General features: G+C 37.1%; 1 protein-coding gene across 5 annotated transcripts in view; it reads left to right on the top strand.

Annotated features, from left to right (window-relative positions):
- The window catches only part of USP9Y (ubiquitin specific peptidase 9, Y-linked), a 98,429-nt gene that overhangs the window by 22,075 nt on the left and 60,729 nt on the right, over nucleotides 1-15,625 (top strand). For all 5 annotated transcript variants that reach the window (XM_015301738.4, XM_015301733.4, XM_046911562.1 and 2 more), the window contains 8 exons: nucleotides 3,458-3,711; nucleotides 4,994-5,139; nucleotides 5,456-5,535; nucleotides 11,812-11,924; nucleotides 12,672-12,890; nucleotides 13,976-14,091; nucleotides 14,338-14,589; nucleotides 14,666-14,804. In XM_015301738.4, coding sequence (XP_015157224.1) covers nucleotides 3,616-3,711; nucleotides 4,994-5,139; nucleotides 5,456-5,535; nucleotides 11,812-11,924; nucleotides 12,672-12,890; nucleotides 13,976-14,091; nucleotides 14,338-14,589; nucleotides 14,666-14,804 — 1,161 coding nt within the window. In that variant the 5' untranslated portion in view covers nucleotides 3,458-3,615. The remainder of the gene's footprint in view (nucleotides 1-3,457; nucleotides 3,712-4,993; nucleotides 5,140-5,455; nucleotides 5,536-11,811; nucleotides 11,925-12,671; nucleotides 12,891-13,975; nucleotides 14,092-14,337; nucleotides 14,590-14,665; nucleotides 14,805-15,625) is intronic.

The following is a 15,625-nucleotide window of genomic DNA, read 5'->3' as shown; positions in this document are numbered from 1 at the left end:
GTACGGTAGAAATGTGTCTACTAATAATCTTGGAAAAAGCTCTTGTTGTTTCTTAGCATACTTGTATGATTTTTGGGAGCTCCACTCAACATGTTGAGTATGTTAGAATCCTGAAGTATGTTGTTAACAGCACAGAGTAGGTTTGGTTTTGTGGCGTATGTAACTAGAATCCTTTCTATAAGAGAAAAATAGGTTTGTGTTTCTAGATAGGGCTCTTGGTAATGCATGTGAACGATGAGTTGTATTTTGAGGTCGGCTATGATCATCTGTGTCCTTGTATTTGCTTTTCTGTGAGATTTGAAACTACAGGTAGCTCACTTGGAAGACTGCATATAGTGAGATATTTCAGTTATTTCAGAAGTGACTTTTAGAAACTCAGATGAAAGCTGTTCTAGAAGTGAACTGTTTTGGAAAATTGCATATATTTCTTCATCGTTCCACACTGGAAGTCAAAGCTGAGGTGAGGTTCAAGCATGCTACTGTCCCAGTGGAACCCTACCCAGCAGCTGGTGTATTCTGTAGTTGCCTTTTCCCAGTGTGATTAAAATGGCAAGGAGACAGGTGAAGCAAAAACTGGAATTTACCTGTCTTTTAACAGTGGATCGACATGATGTGAAAAACTGGAAGAAGGCATGGCAAATCAAGATTTGGGCAGTTGGCAATCAAAACTGAATGTCAATGGGATTGTATTTCACTCAGTTTTTGTAGCCTCATACATTGCTTGATGAACAGTGGAATAGTTAGCGTGACATTCAACAAGTGTTTGTCTCCATTCTGATGCTGTATCAAAACATCCATTGAAAGCCTTTTGATAAGGATGGTGATTTTTTTTTTTAAACACTGCTTAGTATGTTTAAACCAAGCTTGAATATAGTAGAAATTAGGCACAGATTTGATAATAATAATAATACAAAGGCTTCAGCTGAATACAGGCAGTTAGAGTTGTTGGGCTGTCTACAGGTGCAAAATGAGGTGGCACTGCATCAGTTTACATTTGCTTATAGACGGGTTAATTATCAGTAGGTGCAAAGGTTCATCTGGAGCTGAGCCATACAGTGTGCCTTAGGGGTTTCTAACTCTTAAAATTTGAAATTGAGTCGTCTGAATTAAGTGATTGGAATTCATAATTTCCTGGTTAATAATTCCTATAAAAGTTAAAACAGGGTATTCTATGGGCGTGTACCATTTGATGTTTTCTGTAAAAACAAACAGTTAAATTGGGGCTGGTAAATGTCTCCCTTGTAATGCTGCTTAAAAGGTATAAATTGACCATGATTTGTGCTTACACAAACGTGTTTCCTTCTCTGATTAGAAGGAAAACCTCAACAAGGATGTCTTCACCATTTAGAATATGTGGATACCATAAGAAGCAGTCAGGTCATTTCTTGGAAGTGTTCTTAGTTAACTGCAGCATAACTTGATGTTGCTTCTGTAACTCTAAAGATACATACAAATATATACAAATATTGAGGTGGAGGGGAAGAGGATAGGAAAGAGCATCTCGCTCATGTAGTTGTTCTTGTCTTAAGCAGTCACAGAATCACAGAACTGTAGGGGTTGGAAGAGACCTCTAGAGATTGAGTCCAACCCCAGCATGGCCAAAGCAAGTGATGAACTTCTCTGGAAGTCCTGACGTGCGCTTTAATGAACTACGGGGAAGGTAGCACACAGAGATCGTCACAGACGTGATCTGAAAGCTGCTTTTGTAAATGTTCTGTTTACTAATATCTGCAGAATTCTGGCTGTTATTCAGGATCCTGTAGATCGTTTCTGTAGTAGTTTTCTTGTATCTCTTAGTAGTTTTCTTGTATCTCTTAGTAGTTTTCTTGTATCTCTTAGTAGTTTTCTTGTATCTCTTAGTAGTTTTCTTGTATCTCTTAGTAGTTTTCTTGTATCTCTTAGTAGTTTTCTTGTATCTCTTAGCTAGATTATCACTTATCCTGAGCACAAAGGAATTTACAACAATATTTTGCCCAGACTGTTGAGCCTAAGCACAGAGGCAAAATCTGAGTGTAAATTCAAGCTAGTATAAGCTCAATGTAACAGAAGAGCTGCAGGGTTGTCCCAGCTCTGTGGCTTGCACTAGGATGAGTATGCTGTGGCTTTGTTGTATGCCAGTTTGGGTAATTACAGAAACTGAGAAACAGTCACTATCTCTTTAAGGTTTTTGTTGTGGGGTGTTTGGGTTTGGTTTTTTTGGGGAGGGGGAGGGGGAAGACACAAATACGCCTGGTGTCGTTTTCTTGTCTTTCATAGACTGAACTGGATCACTCAAGGATGAGTTAAGCAAAAGAATGAAAAGGGGCGGGGCTGAAGCAGCTCACCTTCACTGCGAATTGCTGGGGGAATCACAGCTGTCAGAGGTTGCAGTTTGAACCTGGACCAGGACTGCTGCAAGCAGCTATTTTGCCCTTTCCCTGTCTCTTTGCTACCTCACTCAGGGTGGTAAAATTATAGACCAGACCTACTGAGGAAGGAGGGAGATGTTTATTGTGGTCATAGAGTTGGCTTAGGGCTGTTGAAAAGTACAATATACGTTGGGAGAAGTTTGATTTCATTGGTATAAGCAAATACCTAGAAGCTTCACTGAGGTAATGCAGTGGAAATGAGTGCATTGAACTGCAGTAGAGCATGGTGTATGTTCTTGTGGCTGGAAATATAATTTTATTAATATTTTCTACCTAGCAGTCTTTCTAAACTTAATAGAAAACAAATACTTAAAGGAGAGCATTAAGAAAAAAATAGCACCAATGAAAGCAAGTTACTTTGTAATGCTGTGTTTTTAAAAGTAGATAGCAAGTCTATTACAAAATAATTAGTCTCAAGTAATGTAATGAAGTTAAATATGTAACATTTATGGAACTGTTGCTTTGTCATGATTACAACACGAGAAAGTAAATCTGATATCTCCATCTTATTGGCTAAAGTACTTGGTGGGGGTGAGGTGGGCTTTGTACTGGGCTTGAAAATTCAACAGATCCAGTTTCCATAGGCAAGTGCTGAAAGAAAAAGGAATGCAGGTCAGACATCGAGGATGAATACTGGTGTTCTAATAGAAGTTTGGCTGCAGGCTCTGTTAGTCTTAGCTGAGGTAGTAACAACTCCCACTTATACATCTGTGGTTTGGACAGTCAGGAGTAGAATATTGGACAATGTGATAAGTGTGATTTTTTTGTAATGCTCTTAATCAGGTCATTTTAAGCAGTTGCATTTGGACTTGTATGTTTCTCAGTGGTATAAAGTTGTAATTCTTACTTGGAGCATTAAAACTGTGTCAAGTATTTCAAATGATGTCAAATGTACTCAGTAAAAAGAAATAGTAAGTCTAAAATAAAAGATTTTTTAATAGTAGTACATTAGTGTGTTTGTTTTTTGTAGTGCTCTTTTCCAGATTCAAATGACTTTTCTCTTATGTGCATGTATCACTAAAGCATATTGTGTTTTTTCCTTTCCCCAGGTTATGCAATGGTCTCTGCAGGATGGCATGTTCTTGAGTTGGAGCTTTTTAAAGCAAGCATATGCTGGTACTTCAACTTTACTAAGTGGACTATAATTTCTTCTCTCACAACAACTACTTAAGCAGACAAAATTGCAAAGATCTGCCCTGTGTCGAGTATGACAGCCACAACTCGTGGCTCTCCGGTAGGAGGCAATGATAGCCAGGGCCAGGCTCCTGATGGACAGTCCCAGCCTCCCCTCCAGCAGAATCAGGTATGATACTAACAATCAAGTTATCTGGAAGTACAGAGCTTACTTCTTTAGAGCAGTGTTTCTGATTTATCTGAACTGTGAGTTTGTGTAGTGCTAGAGATGTCTAAATAAGTTAGCTCTTTCTTTGTTTTTGGGAGTGCAAAAGGAACATAAGGGATGAAGACAGTGCTGTTGGCAAAGTAGATAACGTTGGGGAACACCATGTTGCAAAAAATGCTCCCTTTTCAGGCGGTGACGTAGTTCTTTAAAGTGTATTTATTTGGAATATGAAGTCATCTTGGAATGATATCAGAAGCTTCCTCACAACTGTGCTGTTGAGTCTGTCACACATTGGTAAAAGTACTCTGTGACTTCAGTTTATGCTCAATTCTGTAGAAGCACTTTGTGGATAAAGGAGCTTATGGGGGTGGTTATCTTCTCTTTTACATCGTTTTCTGCTGAGTCCCTGTTCATTGTACTAGACTGCCTGAATGACATAGCATGTTTCTTTTGAACACAGTATCCTGCTTTTGAAGAAGAGTAAAAATCTTCAGACATACAGCATCATAATGGAATGGCTCTTCTTTATCAGGAAAATAGAAAAGATGCATTTAAACACAGTAGCCCAAACCAGTTAATAGAAAAAAAAACCCACACCTTTTCTTTTATACAATATTTTGATGATGTTTATTAAATATCATAGGTTTTAATATTTATTATTCTTGAGAATCAATTGTTGTTTGGTAAATGTATGATGAGTAGCCTCAGCTGGCAGGTAAGCCACACTGTCACTTGCTCTTTCCCCCTCTGTGGAATGGGCTTAAGTAATTGTGTGCTTGTAGTTGGTTAGTAGTCAAGTATAGCATCGTTCTACTTGTTGTAAACTTTCAGAAAATGTTTTCATGATCTTTTTTCTGTGCTATTGCTGAAGTTTTTCTACATGTAATATTAATCTTCAGAAGATAGGTAAACACAGAGCATCCATATAGTTTGTATTTTCATCTTCTAGATAGATGGTCCGCTGAAAATCAATCTCTTACCAAAAACAAACAAGCAAAAAAAATAACTTCCTCTCCAGGGAAGTTCTGTAATGCATAAACTGTTCAGATAGAAAACATACAGCACATTTAATGTCTTATTATTTTTTGAATAGATTTAAAATGAAGTTATTTTATTATGTATTATTTGTGGTGGCACATGTACAGTTCAAGTGGTTATTTGAAATATAATCTGAATGAAAAAGCCAAAATAAGTGGCACACAGGCATAGACAGTATCTCAAATATTTTCCATACCAATTTTAGACATCTTCACCTGATTCTTCAAATGAGAACTCTCCAGCTACCCCGCCTGATGAGCAGGGCCAAGGAGATGCTCCACCTCAGCTTGAAGATGAGGAGCCTGCATTTCCACACACAGACCTGGCAAAGTTGGATGACATGATCAACAGGTACTTTCACACTTAATGCCTTTTTTCCAGTGCGTGTAGATTATTTGTGAAAATACCTTGATAGTCGAAGCAGGATTTGTGCTTCTCTGATTCACCAGTTTTCTTGAAATACTTCTTATTGGGTTAGAGTTTGAAAGAAATGCTCATATCGGGCTTTGTGGGTTTTTTGAAAGTGGAGCCTTTATCAGGGCCTTGAAAAAGGCGTATTTTTTTTTACCTTTCATTAAAAAGGAACAGTGATTCCTCTTTTTTTTTAATTTTTTTTTTTTAAGAAGCACAGTTGAGATGCATGGTTTTGTTTTGTTTTTGAATATAGGCCTCGATGGGTTGTTCCTGTGTTGCCGAAGGGGGAATTAGAAGTTCTTCTAGAAGCTGCTATTGATCTGAGTAAAAAAGGTAAGCTGAAAAGGGAATGAACGATCACTGAACTAGCTGACAAGTGATAGGACATGAGGAAATGTTCTTTGTTGGACCAGGTGACAAACAGTCTTAGGTTGTGCCAGATGAGGTTTAGATTAGATATAAGGAAGAATTTCTTCACAGAGGGGGAAGGGGCACGGAGGGAAGTCGTTGAGTCTCTGTCTCTGGAGGTATTTAAGGCATGCATATGTGGCACTGAAGGATGTGGTTCAGTGATAGAACTTGATGGGTCAGGTGGATGGTTGGACTTGATGATCTTGAAGGTCTTTTCCAGTCTATATGATTCTACAATTTGCTGTGTAACCTTTTTGGTTGTGAGAATTGGTCCTAAAGATTCTGTATCACTGAGCAGTATGCAAAGCCTTCATAAATCAATAACTTGAAGAAATTATCAACGTATGTAGAAGTTAGGTGCCTTATACGGTATAAGTAGAAAGGTTGAAGAAGCTCACAGCAATAAAAAAATCTTGTCATTCCTGTCCTACCTGTTTACTCTGTTTGTTTTGATATCAGACCTAGGGGGTTTGGTCTTGATAACAGATACTAAAACTCAAAGAATTTTAGTTTTTATGTGAGTTTTCTGTTTTTGTGTTATTTTAACTGAGTTGCTAATCTAGATTTCCAGTTGTCTTGCCATACATTTTTTAATTCAACTTTGGCATATGCATGCTTTTGAGAATATTAGAGGAAAGTTAGAATAGTAAGCAGCATAATAATAGTTCTACCATGTTTTTTGCTGTGTCTGACTTGCTTGGAACTAGGACAGTTCCCTGTCAAGCTTTTGTGTGTTTGCTAAATTGACAGATTTGTCATATATTTGTAATCTTGTTCTTGCCCCAGTGTGTGAGTGATGTCTAAAGTTAGATACTCTCCTAGTGTACCTATACTTGCCAGTTGTGTTTTAAATATAGTGACATACAAAATGCCTGTTCCTTCTGTGACATAGCTAGACCAGGATGACTTCACTTCTGTGATGATAAAGGTTATACTTAGGCAGTTTCAAGAATAAAAAGCTGGCTGTGGTCAGGAAATCTGGAGTTAGCCCATTTTGTTTTCTGTCTCTTCTTTCTCTGGAGAAACAAAAGTTGCATTGCACCAATGTGGTCCAAAATAGGATAATGATGATGTACTGTTGCTAACACTGATTTATCAGCTGGAGTTGCATTTTAAATTGGCTTTCTTTGTGCGTAGCTAGATCTGGCAGGAATTTTAAGGGGACTGTAGACTTTTTTAGGAGATCACACCTGTTCAGAAACTAAAGAAATTCACCCTCCTATGTGTGTAGACTGTTGAAGCAGTGCAGTGAAAATAAATTTTCTGCTTATGATTTACGAGAGAGGAGATGTATGTACTGCCAGCTGTTAAGTCATATTAAAAAATAAAACACACAAAAACATGTCAGTGCAATGCAATGAAGTAATATGAGTAGAATGACATTTTTGGCTACTCTTAATATCGCTGTTCTTCTCAAAAGCATCAGACATAGCTGAAAGTTCTCAAACAAAGAGCCTTTTTTTCTTTTTTTTTCCTCTTGAAGCTGTGAAAAACAGTGGGAATCTACGCATACTCTTCATGTGAAAAGTGCTTCTGCATTGCTATTTAATTCTTTTTATTCTTTGTGTTAACATATAGAAGGATTATTGGCTAAGGATAAAACAGGGAAAGCTGTTAGAAATAGTTGCTCTTTAATCATTATCTTCATAGTTAAATCCTAGATTCTGCTTTTATCTGCTATTTGAAGTTACGCGGTGGCTAACATAGTCCTTTTCTGTTTGTTTTTTAATATACTTTCCAGTGTTTGATGTATGTGGTAGGGTGCTCATTTGCTGTAGCGGGCTCTGCTTTTCTAGTTCAAAACTAGACTGACAGTGTTTCAGTAAGTAATAAAAATAATTATATAAGTTTCTTCTTACGAACTTGAAAATGTATTCTGTTACTTCAGTAAGATCTGAAACGGCTACCCATCTGTGAGCGTTCTTCTTAACCTGAGTTCTGTTTCAAGAGAGAGTTTGAAGAGAGAACTTGACAGGAGAAATCGAAAAGTAATCCACTGTTTGAACTACATACATTTTTTCTTATTGCTGTCTGTAACTCATTAGATCTCACTACTTCATTTATGGATTTCTTTTTGATTAAGCATCTTTTTCTAGTGGTTTGAGCTCTTAAGTGGCTTTTATTCCTCATGTTGCCAGTAGCCATTGGCATTGCCTTTCTGGAGGGACTCTCTGAAGTAATTCCTTTCTTTGTGACCCTGTCTTTAAAAGAAAATGGCTGCATTCTCTTGAAATTGTTTCAGGAACTGAAATTAAAAGGAACTTAACAGAATTGAAAGTATTCGTAGAAACACAATTTCATCATTGTCATGTTCAAATGAGTGAGTGTATTTGACGGAGTAGTACGAATCCTGCCTAGATATTGACTTACATTATTCCTGACACATGTTTGTTTGTGGAAATTTATCTTTTTGTATATTGGCATCAATGGATTGCTCTTCATTAAGTGAGCCATAAGACTCTCTAGTGATAGTCTGGAGTAACTTGTTCAAAAATAGCATTGAACAAGAATGATGTTGATCTTCACTTAATTCTGGAGCACTTGTAAACTGCTTTGGATAAAATTTGCTCCAGAAATAAATGTCATGGTTATTTGGATGCTAGAAATTGATAAGGGAAAAAAATTGTTTTTTAAAGGTTGAAATATTCTCTGCTCTTTCTTCTAAAATTCCCTCAGCAGCTCTGTATTGCTTTGTTCTTTGTAATGCTCATGTTCAGTTTTTAGTACGCTGCCAAAACTTTGCTGTGCAACACACAGAAATAAGATACAAAGCAACGTTATAACTCAGAGCTTAATTAAACTGAAATAAAATTTCCCAACACACCTTAAACCTTCAATTTTGATCCCAAACCTTTATTTCTGATGCATCACAAAGGCTTATAGAGAGGGAAATAGTAGAGAGGTGGGTCCTCAAAAGTACATTAAAAAAATGAAAATAAACTTTTTTTATCTGGATGAACACCTGCATTTCTGTGGGACCACCTTTGAGTTCATTACTGAAACTGTATCCTGCATGTTCTTGAATACCCTCGTGTTCCAAAACGTAGCCAGTTTTGTTGGGCTAGAACCAATTGAGCAAAATGATCAGCAGATTCTGTGTGATGTTCTGGTATAGAAGGACTCAAATATTCCTGCTGATTAAGAGTTCTTGAAAGTCTGCAAGAATCTGAATGTGATGTGGATCCACTGCATCTGTGAGCAAGCGTGTGTTCCTCAGAGCTCACTAGCTCCAGGTCACTGGAGGTCTGACTGTGTCCTTGTCAAGCCACTGAAAGGTTTCTGTGCTGCACTGCCTGAGGCTCCTGGTCTAGTGGGAGCTTCAGGTTGCCATAGCAATGCATGGAGCCAGCTTAGTTCTGAGGTTCCAGCTACAAAGTTATTTAATCCAGAGTCCTGGAGAGGAGCTGGGTGACTCTGTGTGGGGTTTTGATTCTCCAGCTGTTCCTCCTCCAGTCCCCCTGATTACAGCTTCCATGTACTGTATGTTGCACACCACCTTATTTCATACTCGCTTTTTTCTTACTGCATAGTCTATTTCCACCACCTTTCTCTAAATACTTAGCTTGGCGCTGCATGCATGCACTTCTCAGTCATTTTCTTCCTTATCATTCCATGCCCCCAGAATTTGGAGAATGGGCAAAAAAGGCTGCTTGTGGTCTTACCTAAGAGTTACTGGTAATACTGAATCTGATTCAAGCAGTAGATGCTAAGTAACTAATGTAACTAGTGGTTCTTTTCTTGATACCTTTTGAATTGCTAAGAGCTGCTTCTTCCAGTCCACTCTGTCTTCTAGGACTCCTGTTACCCTGATACTCCTGTCTTTGTAGATAACCCAGCCTTGGTTCCTTCCACGAGTACCATATGTTTTATTTCAAGAGTTTGGAGCCCTGTAAGAGGATGTAGAAGGTGACTACATAGCTAGGAGTCATACAAGTTCTGAGATAGTCCGTCTTCCCTCATTTTCCAAGTTCATTGAAGCACAGAAAGGACAATACATTTTTGAAACATAATCTATTTTAGTGTTCTTTGAACATGGTTTGAAAAGTCTTGCTAATTGAAGCTGACCCACCACTGTGGGAGGAGATGGTGCTTGCAAGATTTAGAGAGATGTTAGTCCTGTACTGGTACTCAAGGGAGCATTAAAATGACTTGAGGGCATGCTTTAAATTTGCGTTCAAGAATTAAGTTCATTGTTAAATTTGAAAGGACCATTTCCTCTAGGTCACACTGAATGAGTTGGATGGCTTCTCTTGTCCTCTTCTTTGTGTAGGGTGAATTTGTAGTATTTACACCCCTAAGTTTGTCAAGTTCTTTGTTGACTGCAAATGCCAAAGTTTTAGGCAGCATCCACCTCTTGTGTTCTCTTTTTGTCATTTTGTTGTTGTGGTTTATAGCCTTTTATTGCTGGTCTTAATACTTCATAGTGTAGGGATATCAGCCAATCCATATTACAAGCTACATAGAAAGTTAATGTGGAATTTTTGATACTTAGCTACAGAGTGTGTGTCATGTACCTCTGGTAGTGATAAAAGAGAGTGCTGGCAGAGGTCTCAACATGGTTCTCCAAAAATTCTTGCTTTACTCAAGCTGCTTGAGAGCTGCACTCACTATAAATGTATGGGCTGACAAGCACTGTTAAAAGAGTTTGAAAAGTCTTTGTGGGATGTAATAACATGCAGGACAGAAGTTCCTCTCAGAAACATCAGTCATACAGTTATTTGTGACTATGAAAAACTTTTGATTTGATAAGCCAAATCAGTCCCTCGAAACCAGTGGAACTTTACTGTCAGGAAGTATCATTAATAAGTTAAAGGTGGAGGAGGAGAAAAAGAAGACAGTAATTCTTGTGAATCTGGGTGCTGTGGGTTTATTGAATGCTAAAATTACCTGATTGAACATTAAACTTGTTCTGTAGAGAAACTGTGCAGGTCACAGTTTTCTTTAATGTGCCCAGAGGCTTTTCTTGTTTGCGGTGTGTACTCATGCATGTTGGATATATTTTCCTGTTGACTCTTAGTCCTATTTTGGTCTTTGTAATTGAACTTTTAAAAGGGAGATACAGTTTTATACTGGGTTCTAAACAACTTGAGCATTTTAAATAACTAAAAGAAAAGTGTGAGGACTTGTACTTAATTTTAAATTTCCTGCATGTTGGATTGAAAAGGTTGATGGCAGTGTTGGAGTCCAGTTATGTTGGGTTTTGGCAGCAGAACTACAAGAAACTACTTCAAGTGACAGTGGCAGAAGAAAGGATTCATGTTTAATTCTGTAGATCAATTGCATCTGGGAAGTTGAACAGGTCTTACCTTTTCTCCTCCTCTTGCTCACTGGATTTTACTGGTACATAAAGAGCACAGAGGCCACAACTGGAGTACTGGGCCCCTCAGTACAAGAAAGACCTAGACATACTGGAAGGACCTCAGTGGATGGCTACCAAGATGATAAAGGGGTTGGAGCACCTCTCCTGCGAGGAGAGACTGAGAGAGTTTAGGCTAAAGGGAAGAAGACTTGGAGAAATCTTTTCAATGTGTATTTGTACCTGAAGGGAAGGTACAAAGAAGCTTGAGCCAGCTGCTTTTCCATGGTGCGTATTGTCTGGACAAGAGGCACCACAAACTGGAACACTGGACACTCCATCTGAACACCAGGCAGCACTTCTGCACTGTGCAAGTGACAGCACTGGGACAGGCTGCCCAGAAAAACTGTGGGGTCTCCTTATTGGAGGTCTTCAAAAGCTGCTTGAACATGGTCCTGGACACTCTTCTCTGGGTGTCCCTGCTGGAGCTGGGCTTGTGTCCTGTCACCTCCAGAACTCCCTACCAACCCCAGCCATGCTGTGATTCTGTGAAATGCATGTATTATGGAGGTGTAAAAAGTAAAGAATGTTCTTAATTTTGCTGTTATACCTCTGGTGTTATAAACACAACAAAACCTATTGGCTTTAAAATAACTGAAAAACTGACTAGAGGAGTGCAGTTGTTGAAGTGTCTTTACTAGAATATTAATTTATCATATATTTTGTATGTTTAAGCTCATGTAAATTTGGCTTTATACAAGGTGTCCCTTTTAAAAATAATTCTGAAACTTTGATCACCAAACCTTTGTCTAAATCACTACTTTCAGTATTTGTAAGTGCATGTAACAACTAATGAAATTACTTGTGTCATAATTGTGTGTTTCTTTTGTATTTTAAAATAGGCCTTGATGTCAAAAGCGAAGCATGCCAGCGATTTTTTCGAGATGGGTTGACAATATCTTTCACAAAAATCCTTACTGATGAGGCAGTGAGCGGCTGGAAGTTTGAAATCCATGTGAGTGGTTATTTTTTGTTTTTGTTTTGTTTTCTTGAAAAGCAAGTGATTTTGAAACAAGAATGGAGGCTGCATTTGTGACAGTGAGAAGGCTGCGGAGACTGAATATCATTTTCAGAAATGAGCACGACGGAGAAATGAGAGAGTTCTCACATGTGTCTTTTGGGAGGAAAAATAATCTTTCCATCATGATATTTTCATCTTATTGCTTCTGGTGTTTTTGGAAATAAATAAAACACAAGGGGTGATGCTGGCAGAAACTGGACTTCCTATGTTCAGTAGGGCAACTCCTGTTCAATGGGCTGTCTTTGGATAGATGTCTAAATACCTACTTATTTTGTGTCCATGCTAGGATGAGAAGGCTTCCTTTTTTTAGTAAAAGCTTTTAGCTGCCTACTGAATTCTGAATGTTTGTGGCAGCTATTTTAATATTCAAAGCTATCTCTTGGATGCTGGTCGTGTGCTATATGAGAAACTGCAAAGATCTTGATAAGCAAGTTAAAATCTGTGAGAGAAATGTCTGAAAGAAGGAAAAGTGAATAGTTTATTGGCGATTCCTAAGTGTCTTAAATAACCAAAAATATTTTGGTCTTTTTTTCTAAATTAATTTTTAGCTGGCTGCAGATTAAGTTTGTTCAAAGCCTTTTTTGGAAGAGGTACAAAGTTTTAAGTGCAGCGCTGTAAAACTCTTATGCAACTCTGTGAGCTAGTTGCATATTGTTGTGTTTTGTTTTTTTTCCTTAATAGAGATGTATTATTAACAACACTCATCGACTAGTAGAACTCTGTGTGGCCAAGCTGTCCCAGGATTGGTTTCCCCTTCTTGAACTTCTTGCCATGGCCTTAAATCCTCACTGCAAATTCCATCTATACAATGGTACACGTCCCTCTGAAACAGTTCCTGCAGGAGTCCAGCTCGCTGAAGATGAACTTTATGCACGTCCTCCTGACCCACGCTCACCAAAAGTATGTCAGCTTTTTCAGAACTATAAAACTGAATATATTTATTTACCAAGTGTTGCCTAACTATCCAGTAGCCATAGAGAAGTGTTTCTCAGGGAGGTATGGTGGGAAATACTTGTTTGGTTTTTTTGTATATCACTAAAACACTTTGGCTGGTTTTGACCCCCTAATTAATCATTATTTAATGTACATTTGCCCTTACAACTCTTTCAGTCTTTGGTTCAATATTGAACTGTATTGTGTTTTTGTGATAAACTGGCGTAACTTTTGCAGTGCCGTTCCTACTGTGTTGTTAAGCTTGTTTCTATTTTCCAGGTGATGGATGCAACTTCTCATTCCCTGTGATTTTTTTAGATGCCATGTTTTAAGAAGGGTGTTATGTAATAACGTAGGATTACTTTTTATAGATCCCAAGTGTAGTTTTGTTGTGTTTTTTTGTTGTTTTGTTTGTTTTTCCTCAACTGACGATTCAGATTACTAATCTGTTTCAGGCCCTGGGTCTAGATTTTTTAGAATTGTGTTCCAAATGGCATTGGTACAAATTCAGGAGCTAACTGAATTATGTTTTGTTGCTTTTTCTTTCTTTCTTTCTTTCTTTTTTTTTTTGTAGTACTGCTAGCTATTGATATGTGAGAACAGAAGATAAAGAACTCTGTGTCCTTGGACTTCTTTGCATTGCTAGTCTTATAAATAAGAATGTTATTTTGTGTTCTTGCTGTTTTTGTGCAGCATTATCACATCTAGGACCAGAAAAGAATACAAAAATTGACATATTTTGTGTAGAAATTTAGCAGCCAGACCTGAAATACAGACATCTTTATTCTTGGATATTTGACAAGTTACCTTGAATAACTAATGTACAGCGTTTGTTCTTTCCTATGATAATGGGAAAGATAGTATTTTTGAGTATTTCCTTAAAATTGAATATTTAAACTATATCGACTAGTTCCTTGTCAATTCTGTTACCTTCTAACAACTTTCTGTGAAAAGACATTTTTTTAAAGTAACTTTATTATCAACAGATACTTGAAAGCAATCCTAGGTAGTTATTTATAAATGTTAGATAATCATTGGTTATTGTATTGCAGGGTTGGCTAGTAGATCTCATCAACAAGTTTGGCACATTAAATGGATTCCAGATCTTGCATGATCGCTTCATGAGTGGATCAGCATTGAATGTTCAGATAATTGCAGCTCTCATCAAGTAAGTTTTTAAAGAATATTTTATATATGTGGAGGAGTTGGGCTATATTAAATAAATAAAAATATGAAACTGAGTGTTTTCTTGAAGCACCCCCTTGCCACATCTTTTTTTTTTAAATAGATCCCTTTCATTTCATGTGCTTGTAAGTAGACTTGAATTTCTAGAATTAATTGCTCCTTACTATCTTGATACTACATAACTATTAATTGTGGCACTTCGATCACTTTTTTTTTTCTTTCCTTTTAGGCCATTTGGACAATGTTACGAATTTCTAACATTGCATACAGTGAAGAAATATTTCCTTCCAATTATAGAAATGGTTCCACAATTTTTAGAAAATCTAACAGATGATGAACTGAAAAAAGAGGCAAAGAATGAAGCCAAAAATGATGCTCTATCAATGATAATCAAATCTCTAAAGAACTTAGCTTCAAGAGTTCCAGGACAAGAAGAAACTGTAAAAAACTTAGAAATATTTAGGTTAAAAATGATTCTTAGGTAAGTTGGTACTCCTCATATGATATGCTACTATTAATATTTGTTTCACACTAACTACATTTGATTTCTCTTACAGGTTGTTACAAATTTCTTCTTTCAATGGTAAAATGAATGCACTAAATGAAGTTAACAAAGTAATATCCAGTGTATCATATTATACCCACCGGCATGGTAATCCTGAAGAGGAAGAATGGCTTACAGCTGAAAGAATGGCAGTAAGTTCTCTTCACCAGAAGTTATTAAAGACACTTACGTGCTCCTTATCGCTTTACCTGTAGCAGTAGCTGTTTATGATGGATCCTGCACACTGCTAATTTTGCTATGTAATACTGTAAACAATACATGTCACATCATGGTAATAGTTCATTTAAATAGTAGTCTTTCTGTTAAAAATTGCTGCATTTGTTCCAAAGCTTGTGTTAAATATTTTTTGTGCTACTAACAACTTGCTTTAAAAAGAGATCCTTGTATAGCATGGTTTCTATATAGTGTTTAAAAAAGAAAATGAAAAAAATTGAATCACACTGGTTTCATGTGACTTTAAGTTTCATGAAACTTTAGTGATGCCAAACCTAAAAATGAATGTTCATTTAAATAAGAATCTAGTCCTTCTTCTGTGCATCAAATCATTTTCTCTAGTCAGAATTTTGAGTAATCATTCTGCATTTCATTTTTCGGAAGTTGAAAGGTGTAAAAAGTAAATAAAATCTTGATCTATATTCTTTGGTGAAGGAAACTCTAGACACCCCATTTTGTGATTATATTTAATATTCATATACTTTAGATATTCTGTGCTTGTGTGTGTGTGTGGCTAACTAATAAAATGAGCATTTGTAAAGTTAAGAATTTAACTCTTCTCTTAAACTTCGTGGAACTTGAAGTTATTTTTGCACCATTGGTCAACATTTGTAGCTAGTTACTGGCCTATAATCTGTAGAACTGCTGGCAAAAAGAAATTATTGCAGAATTTGACCTTTTCAGTAAATAGGAGGAAATGCTTTTTTCACATATTCCTTGTAGTTAGTCATCTCAGACA

Source organism: Gallus gallus, chromosome 1 (genome assembly GCF_016699485.2).
Source record: "Gallus gallus isolate bGalGal1 chromosome 1, bGalGal1.mat.broiler.GRCg7b, whole genome shotgun sequence".
Lineage (NCBI taxonomy): Eukaryota > Metazoa > Chordata > Aves > Galliformes > Phasianidae > Gallus > Gallus gallus.
This window is presented reverse-complemented; position numbering and strand designations above follow the sequence as displayed.